We start from the raw sequence: 24,249 nt of genomic DNA on the forward strand, positions 1-24,249 counted from the left end.
ATGCCCTCTGGGGAGCTTTCACTGTTACAGCTGGTGAGAAGGTGTGAAAATTGGACAGGTGGGTGATGCAGGAGGCTAAAACCGGGGTGAAAAAACAACCTCGCTGTGACTTTCACTTGTGTAAACTTCCTCTTTCAGCCCATTTTGTTTGTTTGTTTGTTGGTCGGTTTTCCCCAGAGATTCAGTTACGAAGGCCGCAGAGCTCAGAAAAGATTGAGGCCTCCTGGGGGGTCTTTTTGAGAACCTGCCATGCAGGAAGGTGAAGAAGGAGACTTTACGCCTGTCCTGGAACTGGGGATAGAACTCCCAGCCCCCCACTCTAATCTTGGAGATCCCTGTTCACTTCCCCAGCTGGGGACAGATCCCAGGAGGTGACGTTTCAGCCCCATCTGCACTAACCTTGCAAAGACCAGAGAGAGAACCCAGGAGTCCTGACTCCCACCCACCCAGGATGGATAGATTGATAGTGGGTGTCTATGGGGATAGATAGATGCCCTGTACACTAGAATCTGAAGCAAGTATCATGTCTCCCTTATAGCATCTTTTCTTTCTTTTAACGTCTCCTGGCAGTTTGTTGTTGCTATACAAAGAGTCTCTTCTTGTCCTTGCTCCTGTGAAGGTGGTGAGAAGTAGCTGGGTGGTTCCTCGCACCGTGACTGGTGGTGGAATGTCCACTGCAATTTGACGTGTTTAGAACTGATCGATTGGTGGAGTTTCAGGGCACAGGAAGGGATCACTGTGATCGGCATGTCCCCGGCGATTCCTGGCCCAAGACCCCACCTTCTGGTCGAGCAGAGCAGTTAGAAAGAGAGGCCAAAGCTGGCTTTAAGGACTCTGAGTCATGGAGAGTTCACCACAGTCCAGAAATCAGGACTGCAACCCCCAAAGTACTGCAAAGCTGGGAAAACCACCTGGGAGTGAATATTTCACCCTCAGTGAATCTCCCCTGGACCTGTCAGTGTCTGGGAGAGGCGGATTGAAGAGCCCAGAGGCCGAGGTGTATGGTTTGAAAGCTCTGTTTGCACAGAAGGGCAGGGACCGGAGGAGAAAGGGCGCGAGTTGGGTTATCTCATCCATCCATAACTCATGGAGGGCTCTTCTCTAGCTTTAACTAATGGTCTTGTGATCAAATAGAGGAAGGGACTCAGGGAGCTGGCTTCAACTCCAGGATCTCAAAGGACCAGAGTCACCTCTCAGCATCACTCGCACAAAACCAGAGCTATTCCACTGGAGCTGCTCCAGGTTTACACTGGAACGGCCGAGGTCAGAATCTCATTTCTCGTGTTTTTCGCCCATCGCTAGGACACCACTGCACAATGGGGCATTAAAGGCAGAGAGAAGGTCTGTGACAGGCCCAAGGTCCCACGTCGTTTTCCCCTTTTGATGGTTTCTCTTACATTCTCTTTATTTTTCCAGCGAACCCCAGACCCCCCTCCATCTTCCCCCTGGTTCCCTGCTGCCCCAAGACTGGCAATGCTCCCCTGGACACGAGCTTGGCCTGCCTCGTAACTGGCTATTTCCCAGCACCAGTGGCCATCAAGTGGAATTCGGGCAAAGTGACCCAGGGGGTCACAACTTTCCCAGAGGTGACGATGAGTGACGGGCTCTTCACCCGGAGCAGCCTGCTGATCATCCCTGCTGGGTCCCGGCAGGGCGACACCTACCAGTGTGATGTGACACATCAAGGGACACCACAGACCCCGTCGAAGAAGTTCCCTCAGGAGTGTAAGACACGCGGCAGGGGAGGGCGGGACAGCCAGGCTGAGCTTTTCAAAGTGCCTAGAGGGTCCGGGAACCAGTGAATCTTAATCCACATCCCGTAGGTGCCTTTGGAAAAGCCTCCCCCTGAAAGTCTGGGGAAAGTTGGGCCCAGTGTTGAAACACACTGAGCCCTGGTGCTTTGTCACTGCAGATCTCCTGCCCCCAGCGCCCCCTCCATGGACCCCTGACCGAGGGAAACCTTAGGGTGAAAGGCGCCCTGGGCAGAGACCTACGTTCCACTAAGGGGGTGGATTTTTCAGCCCTGCCTAAAGGATTTAGGCACCCGGTTCCCATGGGAACTTGGCATGCAAATCCCTTAGGCACCTTGGGAAATCTTAGACCCGCAGCCGGGCTGAAATGGCACCTAAGCCTCATGCTGGCCCCTCTGTACAGGGGAATCTTCGGCTCACTGCCTTTCACCCTCCCCCTCCCCCAAACCCACCCAACCCCCTCCCACTGGGGAGGTGGAACAAAGCCCATTCGCCGCGTCAGTCCAAAGCCTCAAAGCAGAACCAGTGCAGCTCAGAGCCCAGGGACCCGGCCACCAGGGCCCCCCAGCGTTCAGCCGGCTGCATGGGGAGCACCCCCCCTTTCCACTAGGTCACCTTTCCTGCATGTTTCCTAGGCCCCCTGCCTGTCCACATCTAGAGATTCTCCCTTAGGCGCTTTCCTCAGCACTGAGCCAGAAGCTTTCGCTGCTATAGCCAGCAACAAGCAGCCCCATGGGACTACAATTCCCAGCAACCACTGGCCTTAAAGGGCCGATTCCCCCTCAGGAGCTAGCACTGGTTCCACCTTTGTCATGGAGCTGGGTGTGTTCCTTGCACTCCCGCTGTTCTGGGGCATCGTTTGAAATGGATACAAGCCCAGAGCCGCGAACCTAGGCATTCTGGGGTCAGAACTTCAACGGGTGTAAATCGATTGATCTCCGCTGAAGTCAGTGGCACTGAGCCGACTTACATCAGCTGAGGATTTGACCCTTTATCCGTAGTCAGACACAGTCAGTCCTCTCCCAGGTTATCTTCTGATGCCATGTCAGGCTGTGCAGCGCCACGGTGCCCCTTAAATAGGGGACATTAATTGAGGGAAACTAGTTCAAATAAACAAACACAGCTCAGGTTCCAGCTTTGTCCCTGCTGTTTACCAGGGAGAACACACTCCATGCAGCACATGCAGGAAGAAGCCTGGAGGCTTTTAATATTTGCCTAGATGATTTAAGGGCCCTGTTCCCATTTGTTTTAATCCCTTACATGGCTGTGAAAAATCTCAGCCCTGGAGGCTGATTAAAGTACTCAGTGTAAACGTACCACAACAAGGTGGGGGTTGCTGGTGCTGGGAGGACTGTAGCGTTAGCCCTCTCTCTGGAAGGGGACTGGGGATCTATAGAGAGTGACACTGGACTGTGTTGTCCCATCTCTCTGCTCTCAGGGTGTGATTCGACAACACCACCCCAGGTTCACCTCCTGGTCCCCACCTGCGAGGAGAGCTCCACAGGGAGCCAGCTGGAGCTGGTTTGCCTCCTCCTGAGCTTCAAACCCAACAACACTGACGTGAAATGGCTGGTGAATGGAAAGGAGAGCAGCCCCCCCACCCCGGCCTTTTCCCCTGCCATGGGCACAGACGGCTTCTACATGGGGCAGAGCCGCAGGAACGTCACCAAGCAGAGCTGGGAGCAGGGGGACGTCTACACCTGTCAAGTGACCCACCCAGCAGTGGGAGCAGAGCTCTCCATGCACAACACCAGCAAGTGCTTGGGTGAGGGCTGGGCCCGTGCATGGCGGGGAGGTGGGGCGGAGAGTTACTGAGAAACCAGCCCTGCCGAAGGGCAGGTGGGACTGCACCTAGACACCAGTGTGACGGGAGACATAGGAGTGCCATAGAGAAACTGGTGCTGCAGGTGGATGGGAAGAGAAAGAGATACCATGGCTGGCTGGCTGGGAGGGACACTAGGAGTGTTCTGATGGAGGTGGAGGGATAGATTAGATTTCAATCATCCTTTTCTGCCTTTCCACATTATTTGAACTGGTCAATGACGTCTCTTTGCATTTCTCAGCCTGCCTCAGAAGCTCACTTGACCCAACCATCTACTTAACCAAACCCTCCTATGAAGACGTCATCAAACATTCTGGTCATGTTACCTGTCTAGTTCTGGGCTATGACTTAGCAGCCAGCAGAATCGCATGGAAAGTGGATGGGCAGGTCAGCTCTGCGGCGAAGACAGAACCCCCCAAGAAGAACAGCAACGGGACCACCAGCCTGGTCAGTTCTCACCCTGTGTCGCTGGCACAATGGGGACAAGGCACCAAATTTACCTGCAAAGTGACCACACCCTGTTCTGGAGAACTAACCGAGGAGATAACCATGAGCAATACAGGTGAGGAGCCCTGGCGTCTCCAAGGGAAAGGCAACCGCCAGTCACTGTGAATTGGGATTAGAGGGTGAAACTCACCCTGCACATGTCCTAGGCAGCCTTTATGTCCCAGTTAAGCCCCCAAGTAGGACTTTAGCGGCGCCTAGGCCCTCAGCACAGGGTTTGTTGCGGGTAGAATTAGTATTTCCCCTGTGAATCTCTCACTCTCAATCTCTCACTAATTTCCACTTGCACAGTTCTCCCAGGATTCCCTTCCTGCTCATTAAATTCCAGCTCCTCCAAGAATTTCACTCCCTGGGCTCCCTGGGAAACGGGGATGTGGCCTGTCAGGGACTCTGATCTGACGTGCGTCTGTACTTCTTACCTCTGGAAATCCGGCTGGTGCTTGTCACCCGCCATCTGGCCTTTCCGGGCTATTTCCGGTGAGACTCTCTCAGAGTGTCCAGTGGAGTTAGGTGCCCAAACCCCACTGAAATACCCAAGGTGTCCAAATCCCTTAACCAGCCTTTGAAAATCTCAACTGTGTTGAATTTTGCTGGGAGCGTTTGAAGGAGGGAAGAGGCTCCACCGGAGTGAGCAATGGGTGGGTGACTGTAGCGGGGTGGTCCCCGCTCCAGCCCGGGAAGGGTTGAAGCAGCCCTGGGAGAGGGCTGAGGCTGTGGATCAAAGCCTGGGCTGGTTGGGGACGGCAGGAAGAGGTGGGGCCATGCCCCAGTCAGGCTCAGCTGGTCCCTAGAAGAGGCTGCGAGCCAGAAGCCCAGTCAGACTCTCTCTCTGGCCTTTGCGAGGGAGGGGCCTGGCTGCTGGGGAGCGAACCTGAGGCAGAGCAGGGCTGGGGGAAGGCCAGAGGAGCTGGGGAGCCCTGGCCTGGAACTGCCCCCCAGGCTGCGGCCTAGTATAAGGCCGAATAGGTACTGGGGCTGCAGGGGGCAGCCCAAGGGCAGAGGAAGGCAGCAGGCCCAAACCCTCCTTGTTAGCAATGAGCGGCTGACACTGCAGCCTGCCCCAGGGCATGGGGGCTACTTGGTGACTGGCAGTAGCCTACGACTGAGGCGAGGTGCGGATGGGGCTGGGGGTTCTCTGGGGTGGGTAAACCTTGAGACTGGGGGGTTACTGCCAGGGGGCAGCACCCCAGATAAAGAGGCACCGGAGTCCAGGGAGGGACACGGGGGCCAAGCGGCAGCAGGACACTTGCCTTGAGAGGGCGCTCCGGAGGCTGGAGAGCTAATTCCCGAGATGACCAGCAGGAGGCGCCGCAGGGGCGAGTCCTGCACCGTTACAGTGACCCCATGTGATGATGATGCATGGTGGAGACGTGGGGAGAAGAGGAGATCGTGTGGTTCAGTGTTTGGGGTGAGGGTTCAGGTTAGCGACGCAGGACTAGCTGAAAGAACCATGTCCATCTGCGTCACTGTACAACCAAGCTGAGGATAATGATCCTGAAGATGATCTCGAAGGAGATGACGATGATGTCGATGACCATGAAGAAGGAAATGAAGATGCTGAAGGAGAAAAGGAGAAAGAATGTCAGAATGCTGAAGGAGATGATGAAGAGGATGGTAATGAAGGTTTTGCTCTGAAGAAGATGAAGATAAAGAGGAAGGAAGTGGTTATGAAGACAAGGGAGGTGAAGAAGATGAATATGATGATGGTGATGAAGATGAAGATGATGATGTTAAGTTGTTGCCGTTTAAGGTTGAGGATCTGGAAGGTCACTGTGCACTCTGCGGGGAAGGCTTGGGAGTTCATTTGAATTCTTGGGTGAAGGTCCAGGCATTTGAGTTTCAAGGGAGATGATGCTCAGTGGTTGGGTTTTTATTTTGCCTGGTCTAGCTTCACACATACCCTGAACAACTGCCCTCCCTGGGCCCTTCACACAGTGATAGCTGCTGGAGCTAAGTCCTTAACCTAGAGAAGCAAAGCAAGTCTTCTTCTTTTCCCCCTCTTCCTTTTCATAGAAATCAATAAGAAGGAGCCCTCAGTCTCCGTCTCCCGAGCCTACCACGAAGACATCTCTGGGAACAGAGTCTTCTTGACTTTCATCTGTGAAGCTAGCGGCTTTTACCCAGAAGAGATCAGCATCTCATGGTTGAAGAACAACTCCCCGGAACTCAAGTCGAGTTACAACAATGGCCCTGTGTCAGAAAGTGGCACTTTCTCTGCCTACAGCATCCTGAAGGTTGAGCAAAGTCAAGAAGAAGGAAATTACACCTGCGTAGTGCATCACCCGGCCATGGAAGAGCCCAAGAGTGTTGTGGAAAAGGTGTCCCTCGGTAAGTGGATTCTCAGAGGCAGGTATTGATTTGGGGATGTTCACACGCTTTCTTATCCCATCCAGCCAATGGCATGAACAACTGCATGACTCCATGTGAGCCGTGGTGAGAGGGGTGGCAATGAAGGATTTCTATCTCCATTATGATACCATCTTTGGTGAAACCAAGAACTGCACAATTTATTGCAACCTGAGCTGGGTGGGGAACGCCCCCTCCACTCCAGTGTGGGAGAGTTCCCTGTATTCCCAAGGCATTATCCAATCTGAAATGCCCTAAGTAATGGGGATCCTAACCCACCCCTGGAGGAAATTATTCCACAGACCCCATCACAGACCCCATCACCACGAAAGGCAGTGCAGAAAACTGTCCTAATTGCAAAAGGGAATTTAAGGGAGGGTGCAGAATGTAATCTCATTGGGCTGTGCTTTGGCCAAGACGTTGGGATGGACACTCTTGCTATTACAGAAAGTTCACGGAGGTCTTTCATGGCAGGGAGGCAGTTCGCTGAAAATTTTCTTTCCTTCTTAACCATGGATCCCCGTGGGAGCTGTTTGCTTCACACTTGGACATGGATTCCCACGGTTACATATTCACAATTTTGTCCTTATGGTACCTTCTTATTCCTCAAATTTGTTGTCGGCACATTAGGAATGTCTTCATGGATCTGCAGCCATGACAGGCATCCAATTAAAACCTGTTCTTGAGGAAAAGATGAGCTGAGGTGGGGCAGATTCCGTATCTGATTCAGGAGCTGACAAATTCATGCAAACAAAGGAGAGAAACCCCTCAGCTTCATTGCCTCACCGTGGGGCTTGGGCATCCATGTGAATCTGGAATCCCAGCTCCAGCAGGATCCACTTTACAAACTTGTTTCATGAGCCAGACCATGCATATCCTTCAGAGAACATTCAACAGAGGCCATTGTCCCTGGGTGCTAGGGATCCAATCAGTCTGGGCTCCCTGGCTGAGATTTCTAAAGAGATACAAGCTCTCCCCTCCCCCATCGGCTTGCAGTGGGAGCTGCGGGACTCATGCTCTGAGGGACCTGGGCAGTCCATGGGTGTGAAATATAAAGGGCCCTTCTGTCCGTGCAGGGAGTAGGGGTTGGGGAACACAAGCTCCGTCCTGAGCTGTGGGTGCCATGTGGGGTCTAGTGGTTAGATCGGGGGGTCTGGGTGCCAGGCATGGCCATGGGCAGGTCATTTATCCTCTGTGTCCTGGCTGCCATCTCTGGGAAATGGGGATAACCACGCTGAGTTCAGGCGGGTCATCGAGCTCATGAATTTGTGTCTGGAAGGACAGTGAGTTGAGTAACCATGGCAGGTCTGTCCCTGGCCATTTTTTCCACAATGGGGCTTTCTCCCAACAAAACCGGAGACCTTCAGATTTGCTCCTGGGATCCAGAGACCAAAATAACCATAATGGGACTCAGGAATCCCAATCCCTCGATTGGCTGGAAAAATCTCAGCCACTGTTCCCGCTGCTCCATAACATGAGAGTCCCGCCCCTTCCACCAGGGAACCCAGTGCCCTATTTACAAGTCCAATGATGCTCAGCCCCTTTCCCAAACAGCCCCTGGGCTTTGCACCCCTGAGATAGAGGCACTCAGTTACCACCTGGTGCCTGTTGACATATTTGCTCAGCCCAGCCCTCAACGCCTCCTCCTGCCCCCACCAGGTGTCAGCAACTGTAATCGACACCCTCTGGAGGTGTCTCTCCTTCCCCCTTCCCTGGAGGACCTCTACATAGTGCAGAACGCCACCATCAGTTGTTTGGTGAGCGGCATGGAGACCCCCGGCAGCCTGGAGGTCTCCTGGAACCGGGGTAGCGGGGGCCCCTTGGCCGTGGTCTCCAGGGATCCGGTGCTGCAGGAAGATGGCACCTACAGTGCAACCAGCATCCTGCGGGTGTGCGTGGAGGAGTGGCAGGCGGGGGAGGAGTTCACCTGCACCGTGAAGCACCAAGACTTCCCGTCGGCCATTGTCAAGACCATCCGCAAAAGTCACAGTAAGAACTCGGCCTTTCCCCTGTAGGGGGCGCCAGCTCCAATCGGGCCGCAGGTCGGGGCAATGGCTGGCACAGGGTGTGGGGAATGGGACACGGGACCTTCTGTCTCTAGGGGGCACCAGCTCTGATCTGGTTTCAGGTCTTTGGGACTGGGAGTTACAAATTTGTGGGTGGGTCGAAATATGCAAATTGATGAGACAGAAGGGGACAGAGAGTCAGGATTCCTGGGTTCTTTTTCTGTCTCTGGGAGGGGAGTGGGATGTAGTGGGTTAGAACAGGGAGACTGGAGGCTGGGACTCCTGGGTTCTAGCCCCTTTTCATGGAAGGGATTTGGATCTAGTGGGTTAGTGTGGCGCGAACTCCTGGATTCTGTCCATGTGTCTGGGAGGGGCTTGGGGGGTCTAGTGGGATATTGTAGGGGGATGAGGGTGGGGGATGGTAGCCAGGACTCCTGGGTCCCAATCCTTAGCATTAACCTCTCACTGTTTCTCATGGCAGTGGTCTCCCTCCGTGCCCCTTCTGTCTACATTTCCCCTCCTCACGCTGAGGAACTGGCTCTCCGGGAATCAGCCACCATCACCTGCCTGGCCTCTGGCTTCCGGCCCAGAGACATCTTGGTGACATGGACCCAGCAGGACCGGCCCGTGCCCCAGGAAGCCTACACCAACATCGGCCCCGTGCGGGAGGCTGGGAAGGAGGAGCGCTACTTCATCTACAGCAAGCTCAATGTCTTGGCGTCCGAATGGGAGCGGGGGGACACCTATGCCTGCGTGGTGGGGCACGAGGGTCTGCCCATGACCTTCATCCACCGGAGCGTGGACAAAGCCTCCGGTAAACCCACCGCCGTCAATGTCTCTGTGATCTTGTCCGACACCGATGTCACTTGCTACTGAGGAGCAGAGCCCGGCGGGCTCCTCACGGCATATCTGAGATGGCCAAGGAACCTCGTGGGGTCTGGGATTCCTCTGAGCCTGTGTGTAAAGCTGTGGTAGCTCTGGTGTGCGGAGCGTGGCTGTGTGTGGAATATGCTCAAATAAAATGCACCATGCTAGAGCTTGTGATGAAGGGTGTGTCTTCTGCAGAGAGTGTCCGTGTGTCTTATCTACCCACCCACGCTTCCTCCCACAATATCTAGATGTATCCATCCACCCTTCTTTCTTTCTCTCTAGCCATCCTTCTTTCCTTATTGATTGTCTACATCAATTCATCCTTCCACAGGATCCATCCATCCATCCTACCCTCTGCAGTACCTGTCTCTTTGATTCTACCATATCCATTCATTCATACATGGAAAATCAGGCAATGTCCTCTCTGCATCCATCCATCCTCATGCAGTGCATGTTTCTACCTGCCCATCCCTCTGCAGTGAGTTGCTATCCATCCATTGTTATTGATGATATTGCAGCTCCTAGATGTCCTGACTGAGGTTAGGGCCCCATTGGATGGGCACTACATGAACACACGTAGAGCAAACGTTCTGGAACCAAGGAGCTGATAGTCTAAGCAGACAGAGACTGGAAGGGGATATTTTGACAGAAAGGGATTAAATTTGAGATGCTAAAAAGGAGTGAGACACCGAACTCCCACTGCAATATTGAGTTTATTTTATGGGCACCTTATATTCTAAGAGTCCTTTAAAGACCTCAGCCTAAGTGGCTTGTCTCTGGTCACACTGCAGGTCAGTGAGAGAGGTGGAAATCGAGCCCTGATTTCCCATCTCTAAGACTTGTTTCTTAACCATTGCACCTGTCTTTCAATGTAGCCCTAGCCAGTCTGGCATCAGAACTCCTTGGACATCCGTCCTCACCGGACCACATTAGGTGATAGTCAGAGCCCCCAGGAATCTGGTGTCATGTCTGCTGGGAGCTAGGCGGCGGGTGAGACTGAGTTAGGAGCCTCCATTCCCACCAGCTCTATCCCTGGATGTATGAACACGGGGTGGGGTGCAGGGGAAGTGATTTCACCATTGTGTTCGGGGTTAGGGAGACCGATACTGGAGCAGCATTCAGTTCTGGAGGCAACATGCAGTGACAGTCAGAAAAGGTAACAATGGTAGGAACCATTAGGAAAGGGACAGATAATAAAACAGTAAATCTCATAATACCACCATATAAATCCATGGTATGTCCACAGCTTGAATACCACATGCAATTCTGATTGCCCCATCTCAAGAAAGGTGTATTAGAAATGGAGAAGGTACAGAGAGGGGATAAAATTGATCATGGGGATGGAACAGCTTCCGTATGAGGAGAGATTAGAAAGGCTGGGACTTTGCATCTTAGAAAAGAATTGACTAAGGGAGAATATGATCGAGGTCTATAAAATTGTGACTCGTGTGGAGAAAGTAAATAAGGAAGTGTTATTTTCCCCTTCACATAACACAAGAACCAGGGGTCACCCACTGAGATTAAGTGGCAGCTGGTTTAAACAAACACAAGGAAGTATTTCTTCCCACAACAGAGTCAACCCGTGATAATGGAAGGATGACAATTGGGAATGAGGATATGAAGGTAGATATTACCACATCCGAGGTAGAAGCCAAACTTGAACAGCTTAATGGGACTAAATCGGAGGGCCCAGATAATCTTCATCCAAGAATATTAAAGGAACTGGCACATGAAATTGCAAACCCATTAGCAAGAATTTTTAATGAATCTGTAAACTCGGGGGTTGTACCGTACGACTGGAGAATTGCTAACATAGTTCCTATTTTTAAGAAAGGAAAAAAAGGTGATCTGAGTAACTATAGGCCTGTTAGTTTGACATCTGTAGTATGTAAGGTCTTGGAAAATTTTTTGAAGGAGAGGGTAGTTAAGGACATTGAGGTCAATGGTAATTGGGACAAAATACAACATGGTTTCACAAAAGGTAGATCATGCCAAACCAACCTGATCTCCTTCTTTGAGAAAGTAACAGATTTTTTAGACAAAGGAAATGCAGTGGATCTAATTTACCTTGATTTCAGTAAGGCATTTGACACGGTTCCACATGGGGAATTATTAGTTAAATTGGAAAAGATGGGGATCAATATGAAAATTGAAAGGTGGATAAGGAACTGGTTAAAGGGGAGACTACAACGAGCTGTACTGAAAGGTGAACTGTCAGGCTGGAAGGAGGTTACTAGTGGAGTTCCTCAGGGATCAGTTTTGGGACCAATTTTATTTAACCTTTTTATTACTGACCTTGGCACAAAAAGTGGGAATGTGCTAATAAAGTTTGCGGATGACACAAAGCTGGGAGGTATTGCTAACACAGAGAAGGACCGGGATATCATACAGGAAGATCTGGATGACCTTGTAAACTAGAGTAATAGTAATAGAATGAAATTTAATAGTGAAAAGTGCAAGGTCATGCATTTAGGGATTAATAACAAGAATTTTAGTTATAAATTGGGGATGCATCAGTTGGAAGTAACAGAGGAGGAGAAGGACCTCGGAGTATTGGTTGATCACAGGATGACTATGAGCTGCCAATGTGATATGGCTGTAAAAAAAGCTAATGCGGTTTTAGGATGCATCAGGCGAGGTATTTCCAGCAAAGATAAGGAGGTGTTAGTACCGTTATATAAGGCACTGGTGAGACCTCATCTGGAATACTGTGTGCAGTTCTGGTCTCCCATGTTTAAGAAGGATGAATTCAAACTGGAACAGGTTCAGAGACGGGCTACTAGGATGATCCGAGGAATGGAAAACCTGTCTTATGAAAGGAGACTGAAAGAGCTTGGCTTGTTTAGCCTAACCAAAAGAAGGTTGAGGGGGGATTTGATTGCTCTTTATAAATATATCAGAGGGATTAATATTAGGGAAGAAGAGGAATTATTTAAGCTTAGTAACAATGTGGACACAAGAACAAATGGATATAAACTGGACACTAGGAAGTTTAGACTTGAAATTAGACGAAGGTTTCTAACCATTAGAGGAGTGACGTCCTGGAACAGCCTTCCAAGGGGAGTAGTGGAGGCAAAAGACATATCTGGCTTTAAGACTAAGCTTGATAAATTTATGGAGGGGATGGTATGATGGGATAGCCTAATTTTGGCAATTAATTTGGCAATTGATCTTTGATTATCAGCAGGTAAGTATGGCCAGTGGTCTGTGATGGGATGTTAGATGGGTTGGGATCTGAGTTACTACAGAGAATTCCTTCCTGGGTGCTGGCTGGTGAGTCTTGCCCACATGCTCAGGGTTTAACTGATCGCCATATTTGGGGTCGGGAAGGATTTTTCCTCCAGGGCAGATTGGCAGAGGCCCTGGAGGTTTTTCGCCTTCCTCTGCAGCATGGGGCACGGGTCACTTGCTGGAGGATTCTCTGCAGCTTGAGGTCTTCAAACCGCAATTTGGGGACTTCAATAACTCAGACATAGGCTAGGGGTTTGTTATAGAAGTGGATGGGTGAGATTTTGTGGCCTGCATTGTGCAGGAGGTCAGACTAGATGATCATAATGGTCCCTTCTGACCTTAAAGTCTATGAGTCTATGAACTAGTGGTCAGGGGATGTTGTGATGGCCAGAAATATAGTTGGGTTCAAAGAAGAATTAGACAAGTTCATGGATCATAAGTCTATGAAAGGTTATTAGCCAAGATGGTCATGGATGCAGCCCTAAGCTCTTGTTGTCCCTAAGGCTCTGCCTGTCATAGGCTGGTTCTGTACAACAGCAGATGGATGACTCAATAATTGCCCTGATCTGGTTATTCCCTCTGATACCTCTGGCATCAGCCACTGTTGGAAGACAGGATACTGGGGTAGCTGGACCATTGGTCCCATGCACTGTGGCCATTCTCTTGTCCAATATTCAAAAGAAGGTTGAAAAATTGGAGAAGGTGCAAAAGCGAGCTAGAAAAATGATTAGAGGGCTGGAGAAAATGGCTTCCAGTGAGAGATAGGAGGAGACGAATTGGCTGAAAGAGACATTCAGGAGATGGCTTCATTGATATGTATAAGTACCTCCATGGGGAGAAAGTACTGGGCAGTAAAGGTCTGTAACTTAGTATAGAGAGAGTTAAGAGTAGCCCATGGCTGGACAGATACAAATGTAGAATAAAGCACTGCGGGGTGGGTCAGGGTCATGCTGACACTGCAGATTCAGTCTGCCGGACTGTCCTGGGCCTCACCACAATGCGGCCCAATTGCCAGAGTCTAAGTGGCAGCCCTTGGGTTCTGGGCTGTGTGGCCTAATGGGCTGAGACAATACGGCCACCCATGAGCACAGAGCGGTGTGGCCTAGTGCCCAGGGTCGATATATCAGCCCTCAAGTGCAGGATTTTGTTTCCTAGGGGTTAGAATGAACATAGTGGCCCTTGAGTGCAGGGTAGCGTGGCCTAGCAGCCAGGGTGAATAGAGAGGCCCTCAAATGCAGGGGAGTGTAGTGTAATGGCCAAACCCAGGGGCCGTCACCAGAGGGGGTGATGGTCAGGGTAGGGGGCCAGGGGCCCACCCGACTCCACCGGGTCCTGACCCAGGGCCCTATCAGTGGTGGAATGGTCCACCCCTGGGTCAGCGGGGAGTCATAGAATCATAGACTCAAAGGTCTGGAAGGGACCTCGAGAACTCATCTAGGCCAGTCCCTGCACTGTTGGAAGGATTAAATATTATCTAGATTATCCCTGACAGGTGTGTGTCTGATCTGCTCTTAAAAACCTCCAATGATGGAGATTCCACAACCTCCCGAGGCAATTTATTCCAGTGCTTAACCAGCCTGACAGGAAGCTTTTTCTAATGTCCAGCCTACATCTCCCTTTCTGCAATTGAAGCCCATTGCTTCTTGTCTTATCCTCAGAGGTTAAGGAGAACAATTTTTCTCCCTTCTCCTTGTAACAGCCTTTAATGTTATTGAAAAGGGTTATCATGTCCCCTCTCAGCCTTCTCTTTTCCAGACTAAGCAAACCCAGTTTTTAATCTTCCCTCACAGCTCATGTTTTCTAGACCTTTCATCATTTTTGTTGCTTTTCTCTGACTTTCTCCAATTTGTCCACATCTTTCCTGAAAGGTGGCACCCAGAACTGGACACAAGACTCCAGTTGAGGCCTAATCAGTGCGGAGTAGATTGGAAGAATGACTCCTCGTGTCTTGTTTACAACAGTCCTGATAATACATCCCAGAATGATGGTCACTTTTTTTGCAACAGTGTTACACTGCTGACTCATGCTTAACTTGTGATCCACTATGACCCCCAGATCCCTTTCTGCAGTACGCCTTCCTAGGCAGTCATTGCCCGTTTTGTATGTGTGCAACTGATTGTTCCTTCCTAAATGGAGTATTTAGCATTTTTCCTTATTGAATTTCATCCTATTTTCTTCAGACCATTTCTCCAGTTTGTCCAGATCATTTAAAATTTTATTCCTATCCTCCAAAGCACTTGCAACCTCTTCCAGTTCAGTATCATCCACAAACTTTCTAAGTGTACTCTCTATGCCATATTCTAAATCGTTGATGAATATATTGAAGAGAACTGGACTCAGAACTGATCCCTGCGGGACCCCACTCGTTATGCCCTTCCAGCATGACTGTGAACCATTGATAACTACTCTCTGGGAATGGTTTTCCAACCAGTTATGCACCCACCTTATAGGAGCTCCATCTAGGTTGTATTTCCCTAGTTTGTTTATGAGACGGTCATGAGAGACAGTATCAAAAGCCTTACTGAAGTCAAGATATACCATGTCTACCACTTCCTCCCTATCCACAAGGCTTGTTACCCTGTTAAAGAGAGCGAGCAGGTTGGTTTGACATGATTTGTTCTTGACAAATCCGTGCTGTTACTTATCTTATTTTCTTCTACATGTTTGCAAACTATTTGCTCCGTTATCTTTCCGGGTACAGAAGTTAAGCTGACTGGTCTGATTGGTCTGTAATTCCCTGGGTTGTCCTTATTTTCATTTTTATGGATGGGCACTATATTTGCCCTTTTCCAGTCTTCTGGAATCTCTCCCATCGTCCATGACTTTTCAAAGATAATCGCTAATGGCTCAGATATCTCCTCAGTCAGCTCCATGAGTATTCTAGGACACATTTCATCAGGAAGGAGTCCCCATTGGAGCCCAGGCTGGTGGTGAGTGAAAGAGGCTCCTACTGAGTGGTATCCCATGTGGTATGAGTTGGAAGAGCTTTTACTCAGTCTCCATGAGGTGCCTTCATTCCCCATGGTGCTGCTACTGCCCAGGAACTGGTCCCAGCATGGCTCAAGCTGGCATTGACTGGGAAGATGCTGCTGTCTGATGGGTGTGCCTGGCCCCACTGAGTTCTGCACTGGCAGGTCTCAGCCCAGTTCCCTGGATGGCCAAGGGAGCGGGAGGGCATGCTCGGGGAGGGGCGTGTAGTGCTGCTGGCTGGGGTTTGCAAAGGAGCCAAAGGGCGTGAAATTTAATGGAAGTTGGGGGCTGAAATCCCCGAGGCTGCAGCCCACCCAGTGTCCCCTGGCAGGGAACCCTCTGTCTCTGGCCCTGGACAGGAGCTCCTGCCAAGAGCACAGACCGGAGCTCCCTGCTGTGCCCACTCAGCTCTTTGGCTTAACGAAGAGGCCTCTCTAACCGGCCCGTTTGTCTCCTCCCCAGCTCCTCACTGCGCAGTGGAGGACCAAGGCATCGATGCTGAAGGAGGAGAGGAGGAATCTGACGGTCTCTGGACACCTGTTGCCTTCATTGCTCTCTTCCTGCTCAGCCTGTTGTACAGCGCCGGCGTCACGCTGCTTAAGGTAACAGCAACCGCTACCTTCATGGTCACGCTTCACTGCTTCCAGCAATAACCAGTGCTCAGTAATCTATCCCACCCCATCAGCATGCAGCCACCAGCCATCAGCCATCCTCGGGAACTACTCAGTCACCCACATTCAGTGGTGAAATTCAGTGAGGACAAACACAAGGTAACCACTTGGGAACGAACAGCCATTAGCCCACATGCAGAATGGGAACTGACTGCCTAGGAAGGAGCACTGCAGAAAGGGGTCTGGGGGTCGTAGTGCATCACAAGCTAAATATGAGTCAATAATGTAACAGTGTCGGGGAAAAAAACAAATTCTGGGATGTATTAGCAGGAGTGTTGTAAGCAAGACACAAGCAGTAATTCTTCTGCTCTGCTCTGCACTGATTAGGCCTCAACTGGAGTCTTGTGTCCAGTTGTGGGCGACACATTTCAGGAAATATGTGGAAAAGTTGGAGAAAGGCCCTAGGAGATAAGCTGTCATGGGATAAAAGGGAAGGTCCTTTCATGGATTGAAAACTGGTTAAAAGACAGGGAACAAAGGGTAGGAATTAATGGTAAATTCTCAGAATGGAGAGGGGTAACTAGTGGTGTTCCCCAAGGGTCAGTCCTAGGACCATCCTATTCAATTTATTCATAAATGATCTGGAGAAAGGGGTAAACAGTGAGGTGGCAAAGTTTGCAGATGATACTAAACTGCTCAAGATAGTTAAGACCAAAGCAGATTGTGAAGAACTTCAAAAAGATCTCACAAAACTAAGTGATTGGGCAACAAAATGGCAAATGAAATTTAATGTGGATAAATGTAAAGTAATGCACATTGGAAAAAATAACCCCAACTATACATACAATATGATGGGGGCTAATTTAGCTACAACGAGTCAGGAAAAAGATCTTGGTGTCATCGTGGATAGTTCTCTAAAGATGTCCACGCAGTGTGCAGAGGCGGTCAAAAAAGCAAACATGATGTTAGGAATCATTAAAAAGGGGATACAGAATAAGACTGAGAATATATTATTGCCCTTATATAAATCCATGGTATGCCCACATCTCGAATACTGTGTACAGATGTGGTCGCCTCACCTCAAAAAAGATATTCTAGCACTAGAAAAGTTTCAGAAAAGGGCAACTAAAATGATTAGGGGTTTGGAGAGGGTCCCATATGAGGAAAGATTAAATAAGCTAGGACTCTTCAGATTGGAAAAGAGGAGACTAAGGGGGATATGATAGAGGCATATAAAATCATGAGTGATATAGAGAAAGTGGATAAGGAAAAGTTATTTACTTATTCCCATAATACAAGAACTAGGGGTCACCAAATGAAATTAATAGGCAGCAGGTTTAAAACAAATAAAAGGAAGTTCTTCTTCTCGCAGCGCACAGTCAACTTGTGGAACTCCTTACCTGAGGAGGTTGTGAAGGCTAGGACTATAAGAATGTTTAAAAGGGAACTGGATAAATTCATGGTGGCTAAGTCCATAAATGGCTATTAGCCAGAATGGGTAAGAATGGTGTCCCTAGCCTCTGTTCGTCAGAGGATGGAGATGGATGGCAGGAGAGAGATCACTTGATCATTGCCTGTTAGGTTCACTCCCTCAGGGGCACCTGGCATTGGCCACTGTCAGTAGACAGATACTGGGCTAGATGGACCTTTGGTCTGACCCGGTACGGCCATTCTTATGTTCTTATGAGAGTGACAAAAATCATTTAAGGGCTAGGAAACATGAGCTGTGAGGGAAGATTGAAAGAACTGGGGTTGTTTAGTCTGGAATAGAGAAGACTGGGGTGGCCGGGGCGGGGGAATGACATGGTAACATTTTTGAAATACATAAACGGTTGTGACAAAAAGGAGGGTGACAAATTGTACTCGTTATCCTGTGAGGACAGAACAAGAAGCAATGGACTTAGATTGCAGCAAGGGCAGTTTAGGTTGGACACTGGAAAAAACTTCCTAACTGTCAGGCTGGGTAAATACTGGAACAAATTGCCCAGGGAGGTTGTGGAGCCTCCATTGTTGGAGGTTTTTAGGAACAGGTTAGAAAAATACCTGTCAGGGACGGACTAGTTATTCCTTAGTCGTGCCCCCCGGCAGGAGACGGGACTAGGTGACCTCTCGAGGTCTCTCCATGTCCTACAACTCTGTGATTTTACGGTTGTCAGAGGCTCAAACCAAAGTCAGAAATTAGAGCCCAGGTTTAGGACCAGGTTACCTGGAGAGAGGAAAGCCTGGGTCCAGGACAGGACTGGGCTGGAGCCAGACAGAAGCAGGGCTGGAGCCGGACGGGAACAAGGCAGGAGCAGGGCTGGAGCCAGATGGGAACAAGGCAGAAACAGGCTGGAACAATCCAATGCAGCTGCTATCACAGCTCTGGGGAAATACTTTGGGCAGCTGCTTAACTTCTGCTGGGCTTATGACCCAGTTGCTGACTCTGCCCAGCAATCAGGGCGGAGCGGATCAGGCAGCTACAGGCCAGGTGCGCATGTCCGGTTACCTGGGACTTTCTTTGCTGTCAGCCCAGATTCCTCACAGTGAGCAATGATCAATCAGAGATAATCAGAAAAGCTTCTTGTGACAGACCCAGGCCAGTGGGGTACAGGAGTCTGGTAGAGGGCAAATATACTGGTCAGTGGATGAGTAGTTTTCTGTTCCCTGAGTGACCAGAGCAGGGGCTGCACTAGAGTAATCAGGAACCTGCTAGATCCAATTAAGGCCGACAGGCTGATTAGATCCCCTGCAGCCAATCAAGGCAGCTAATCAGGGCACCTGGGTTTAAAAAGGAGCTCACTTCAGTCAGGCAGGGGGGAGCCAGAGGAGAGGAAGTGGGTGTGAGGAGCTGGGAGCAAGAGGCGCAAGGAGCTGAGAGTGAGAGGCTGTGCTGCTGGAGGACTGAGGAGTACAAGCGTTATCAGACACCAGGAGGAAGGTCCTGTGGTGAGGATACAGAAGGTGGTTGGAGGAGGCCATGGGGAAGTAGCCCAGGGAGTTGTAGCTGTCATGCAGCTGTTACAGGAGGCACTATAGACAGCTGCAATCCACAGGGCCCTGGGCTGGAACCCAGAGTAGAGGGCGGGCCCGGGTTCCCCCCAAACCTCCCAGCTCCTGATCAGACACAGGAGGAGTTGACCCAGACTGTGGGGAAGATCACTGAGGTGAGCAAATCTGCCAATAAGCGCAGGACCCACCAGAGTACAGGATGAACTTTGTCACATTATTTATTAATAATCAACCACCCGTCATCACTAATTAGCGAGTTCCCATCTAGGTTGATTCAGCAGTGATCAATAAATGAGAATCAACAGTCTATTATCAATTCCAATAATTTATCACTGAGAAATCAACAATCAGGGATTGGCTATCTCTGGTCAGTACCTAGTGATCTGTAATTAATTATCAATAATCAGCACTCACAGACCAGTAATTAATGTTAAACAATGAAGGATCAATAAGCTGCTAGTAATTATCAACTGATAATAATCACTTCTCAATAATCAGCAATTAACAATCAATGACCAAAAAGGAATGGTCACTAATTAAGAAGCCAGAACAAATGTTCAGGGACCAATGAGCGTCAATCACTCACCACTCGGCCATGATCACTGAGGATCCGTAGCGGGGCCCAGATGCACCAAGGGCCATAGGAGCCTGTGAAGCCGGTTCTGTGGCGGGGACCTGGTGCCGGGGCCTGGAACCAGAAGCAGGATCGGCTTAGACAGCTGGGGCTCCCCAGCAGGGCTGCCCAGAGGATTCAGGGGGCCTGGGGCAAAGCAATTTCAGGGGCCCCTTCCATAAAAAAAGTTGCAATCCTATAGAACACTATGATCTTGTGGGGGCCCCCGTGGGGCCTGGGGCAAATTGCCCCACTTGCCCCCTCCTCCCCCGCCCCCTGGGCAGCCCTGGGAAGAACAAACATTTAAAAACCTGTATCTCGGCACAAACCGTTTTGTGAAAACTTCTTTTCAAGTCACCTTTCCAAGGTATCACTGGTTCCCAGCATCAGCTAGTGCTAAAAGGCACCAAAGCTCATTAAAAGGGTTGGACATTTTCCGTCAAAACTTTTTTTGGATCAAAAACTAGGGGGTTTTAAAAATCAGAAAAAATCAGGGACAATGTCTGCTTTCCTTCAAAATTTGTTGTGGTTTTTTTAATTGAAAAGCTGAAATTAGTCTGCCAAAAGCTGAACATGGTTTGGGGTTTCAGACGCGTGTGGCCAAATATTTGCTGCTTGCTGTGTTTTGTTTAAAGAAACAATAAAAAAATTCTGCTTAAAAAAAATCCAAAACTTTTGAACCACCTTAGCTTGTGACCAAACGCCTGAGCCCATCCAGGCAGAGATTTTTCCAGGTTTCTGATACTCTGTTTCAGAGTAGCAGCCGTGTTAGTCTGTATCCGCAAAAAGAACAGGAGCACTTGTGGCACCTTAGAGACTAACAAATGTATCTGAGCATAAGCTTTCATGGGCTACAGCCCACTTCTTCGGATGCATAGAATGGAACATATAGTGAGGAGATATATATACACATACAGAGAGCATGAAAAGGTGGGAGTTGTCTTACCAACTCTGAGAGGTCAATTAAGTAAGAGAAAAAACTTTTGAAGTGATAATCAAGATAGCCCAGTACAGACAGTTTGATAAGAAGTGTGAGAATACTTACAAGGGGAGATAGATTCAATGTCTGTAATGGCTCAGCCATTCCCAGTCCCTAAGCTGATTGTATCTAGTTTGCATATCAATTCCAGCTCAGCAGTTTCTAGTTGGAGTCTGTTTTTGAAGCTTTTCTGTTGCAAAATTGCCACCCTCAGGTCTGTTATTGAGCGACCAGACAGGTTAAAGTGTTCTCCTACTGGTTTTTGAATGTTATGATTCCTGATGTCAGATTTGTGTCCATTAATTCTTTTGTGTAGAGACTGTCCAGTTTGGCCAATGTACATGGCAGAGGGGCATTGCTGGCACATGATGGCATCTGTCACATTGGTAGATGTGCAGGTGAATGAGCCCCTGATGGCATGGCTGATGTGATTAGGTCCTATGATGATGTCACTTGAATAGATATGTGGACAGAGTTGGCATCGGGCTTTGTTGCAAGGGTAGGTTCCTGGGTTAGTGTTTGCTGTCATAGGTGTTACCAGTGTGGTGCTCTGCTTTCTCCAATGTTGATATCACTCGGCTGCGTGCGTGTGTTCCCTCTGTGTGCTGCTCCAGCTCTGCGCAGATAGCTGACAAAGGAGACCTGACGAGAACCCCCAATAACCACAGAGTCTAGTAAGATGCAAAGTCACGTCGACTAGGTTTATTGCGACCTCGGACACAATTGCAGTTCCCCGTAGATTACTTAGTCTACCGGGCATACTACTAATAGGTGCCTCTTGGCAATGGACCCGGCTCAGTCAGTGGTGGGACTTTCCACTGCCCCCTCGGCCGGACAAAGACACCGCCCTAGGGATGCATTCTTATACACGGGTACAAACAAGTTACACATCACTCCTGACGTATTGAGGTGCAACCCCTCTGCGTAGTAAGGTGCCGCCTCTCACCTTATACATGTTGGTTCGATCAAAACAACTCTTTCCATCATATTACCCTTTTGCCCCTGTCATTGGGATGGGCCAGCCTGTTCTTTGTTATCTGTGTGGAATGTGCAAGTATGTGAATATTCTGATATCTAGTGTTCAGTACCTTTTAGGTACGTATCTTCTTGCAGCATCAGCCCTTTCCTTGCTTCTGTGAGCAGGGCCTGCCTCTGGCTCACAGCTTAACTTTGCTTTATGTTAGCAAAGCCTTGACCTTTATTTTAGTTCAGGCCTCAGGCCTCAACTGGGCCTTTATCAGGGCCTACACTTACTACAGTGTTTTTGTTCAGTGGTGTGTGGTTGCTGGTGAGTATTTGCTTCAGGTTGGGGGGTTGTCTGTAAGCGAGGACTGGTCTGTCTCCCAAGATCTGTGAGAGTGAGGGATCATCTTTCAGGATAGGTTGTAGATCTTTGATGATACTCTGTTGGCTTCCTTGACTCATATCTGTCTCCATAACTTTGGGTTCATTTAGCTTAGAACATAAGAACATAAGAATGGCCATACTGGGTCAGACCAAAGGTCCATCTAGCCCAGTATCCCGTCTGCCGACAGTGGCCAATGCCAAGTGCCCCATTGGAGTGAACCTAACAGGTAATGATCAAGTGATCTCTCTCCTGCCATCCATCTCCACCCTTTGACAAACAGAGGCTAGGGACACCATTCCTTACCCATCCTGGCTAATAGCCATTAATGGACTTAACCTCCACGCATTTATCTGTTTCCTAGAGACTGGCTCCATGGGGTCCCTCACAAACTGGAGACGGTTACTGTGGGTTTGTCTTTAGTATAGCGTATGTACATACTCCACGAACTGAGCATTTGAGCTTGTTCCAGAATCTGGGATGAGCCTATGTTGTGAAAACTGAAATGCTCAAAATAGCACACGCATGTGACTGGACACAGGGTGCTAAAATTAAATTAACGCAGGGGTTCTCAAACTGGGGGTCGGGACCCCTCAGGGGGGTCATGGGGTTATTACTGGGGGTCGCGAGCTGTCAGCCTCTACTTCAAACCCTGATTTGCCTCCAGAATTTATAGTAGTGTTAAATATATAAAAAAGTGTTTTTAATTTATAAGGGGGTGGGGGGTGTTGCACTCAGAGATTTGCTATGTGAAAGGGGTCATCAGGACAAAAGTTTGAGAACCACTGAATTAACCCCTCTGGAGTCTCAGGGAATGCAGGGGGGGGTCTCCCTTGGTAGGGTTGGGAAGGAGGTAGGTGGTGTAGGATATTGCTCTTCTCATGTGATCCGTCCCCCATGGAAAAAATAACAGCTTGGCTCTTTGTGTTAAATAGCTGTCTGCAAGCCTCAAACTGCTGAATGAGCTTTAGGGTAGGGAAGGCTGTGCCTCCTCAAACAGCCTGGCCCTGCCCCCTATCTGATCCCCACCCACTTCCTGCCCCCTGACTGCTCCCCCTCAGAATCCCCAAACCATCCTGCTCCTTGTCCTCTCACCGTCCCCCAGAGATCCCACCCCCCACCACCACCCTGGGACCCCACCCCTGCTCCCTGTCCCCTGACTGCCCTGACCCCTAGCCACCAAGTCCTGATGGACCCCCAGAATGCCCACAATCCAACCCCCTGTTCCCTGTCCCCTGACTTCCCCGCCCAGAATCTCTGCCCCCTCCCTGTCCCTGGGACTCCCAGCCCCATATCCAACCCCCCCTGCCATGCTGCTTACCCCCGCCTCTCCCCTCTCTCAGAGCCTCAGTGTGCCGCATCCAGGAGTGGCCCTGGACAGTGCTGCAGCAGCCTGGCTCCAGCAGGGCCTGAGCTCCCGCCGCTCGGCCCGGAACTCGCAGCCCCACCCCCTTACCGAGCGGGGGGGAGCTCACGCCCCGCTGGAGCCATGCCACATTAGCTCTGTCCAGGGCCACTCCTGGACGCAGTGCGCTGAGGCGCCGGGGGATGGGGGAAGGTGGAGGCAGGGCCGGAGCATTCTCGTGGGGGCCTCTGTGGGGCCCGGGGCCTGGGGCAAATTGCCTCACTTTCCCCCCCTTTGGGCGGCCCTGCTTCCCAGGGAGTTGGTGTGCGGCACCCGCTGGGCAGTGCCCGTTCCCTGAGGCGGTTTGACAAGGCAGGTGTCTCTGTCTGGAAGCTGAGCTGCAGCTCAGCGCAGAGATCCTGGCAGGACGCAGGCGTGGCTGGGCCAGGTCCATGGCCCAGGCTACGCAGCAGGACAGGCTAGATGGTCCCAAAGGCCCCTTCTGGCTTTGCTCTCCCAGTGTAGGATGCTGCCTGTGAGCCCAACACCGGGTCCAACAGCACCGGCCGAACCCCTCTGCTCTCTGTGTCCCACAGGTGCGGTGAGCGCCCAGCTCCGGGCTCCTAGGAGGTGGACAGCACTGCTTCATCCTCTTCATTCCCTCCCTCCATCGTCAGCCCTCCCGGGCTCCTGCCCTCTCTCCGGACACCTGGAGGGACCATGTTCCACGGCAGCTCAGAGGGCGCCACAACGGCCGCTGAAGGGTCTGAGCTCTGCAGAGCCCAGAGCAGGGAGGGCAGAGTCCTTCCCCGGACATCCCCAGGGGCAGCCCACGCTGGAGCTTGAACTCATCCCTGTACCCCTC

General features: G+C 50.4%; 1 gene segment (V, D, J or C); it reads left to right on the forward strand.

Moving 5' to 3' along the window:
- On the forward strand, positions 1 to 24,188 carry LOC123347471. The segment is given in 9 exon segments: positions 1 to 33; positions 1,353 to 1,725; positions 3,190 to 3,516; positions 3,815 to 4,135; positions 6,091 to 6,405; positions 8,083 to 8,412; positions 8,911 to 9,243; positions 15,963 to 16,102; positions 23,981 to 24,188. Coding segments are annotated over 9 exon segments (2,181 nt in total).
- The last annotated feature ends 61 nt before the right edge of the window (positions 24,189 to 24,249 follow it).

This window comes from Mauremys mutica, chromosome 13, assembly GCF_020497125.1.
Source record: "Mauremys mutica isolate MM-2020 ecotype Southern chromosome 13, ASM2049712v1, whole genome shotgun sequence".
Taxonomy (NCBI): Eukaryota; Metazoa; Chordata; order Testudines; family Geoemydidae; genus Mauremys; species Mauremys mutica.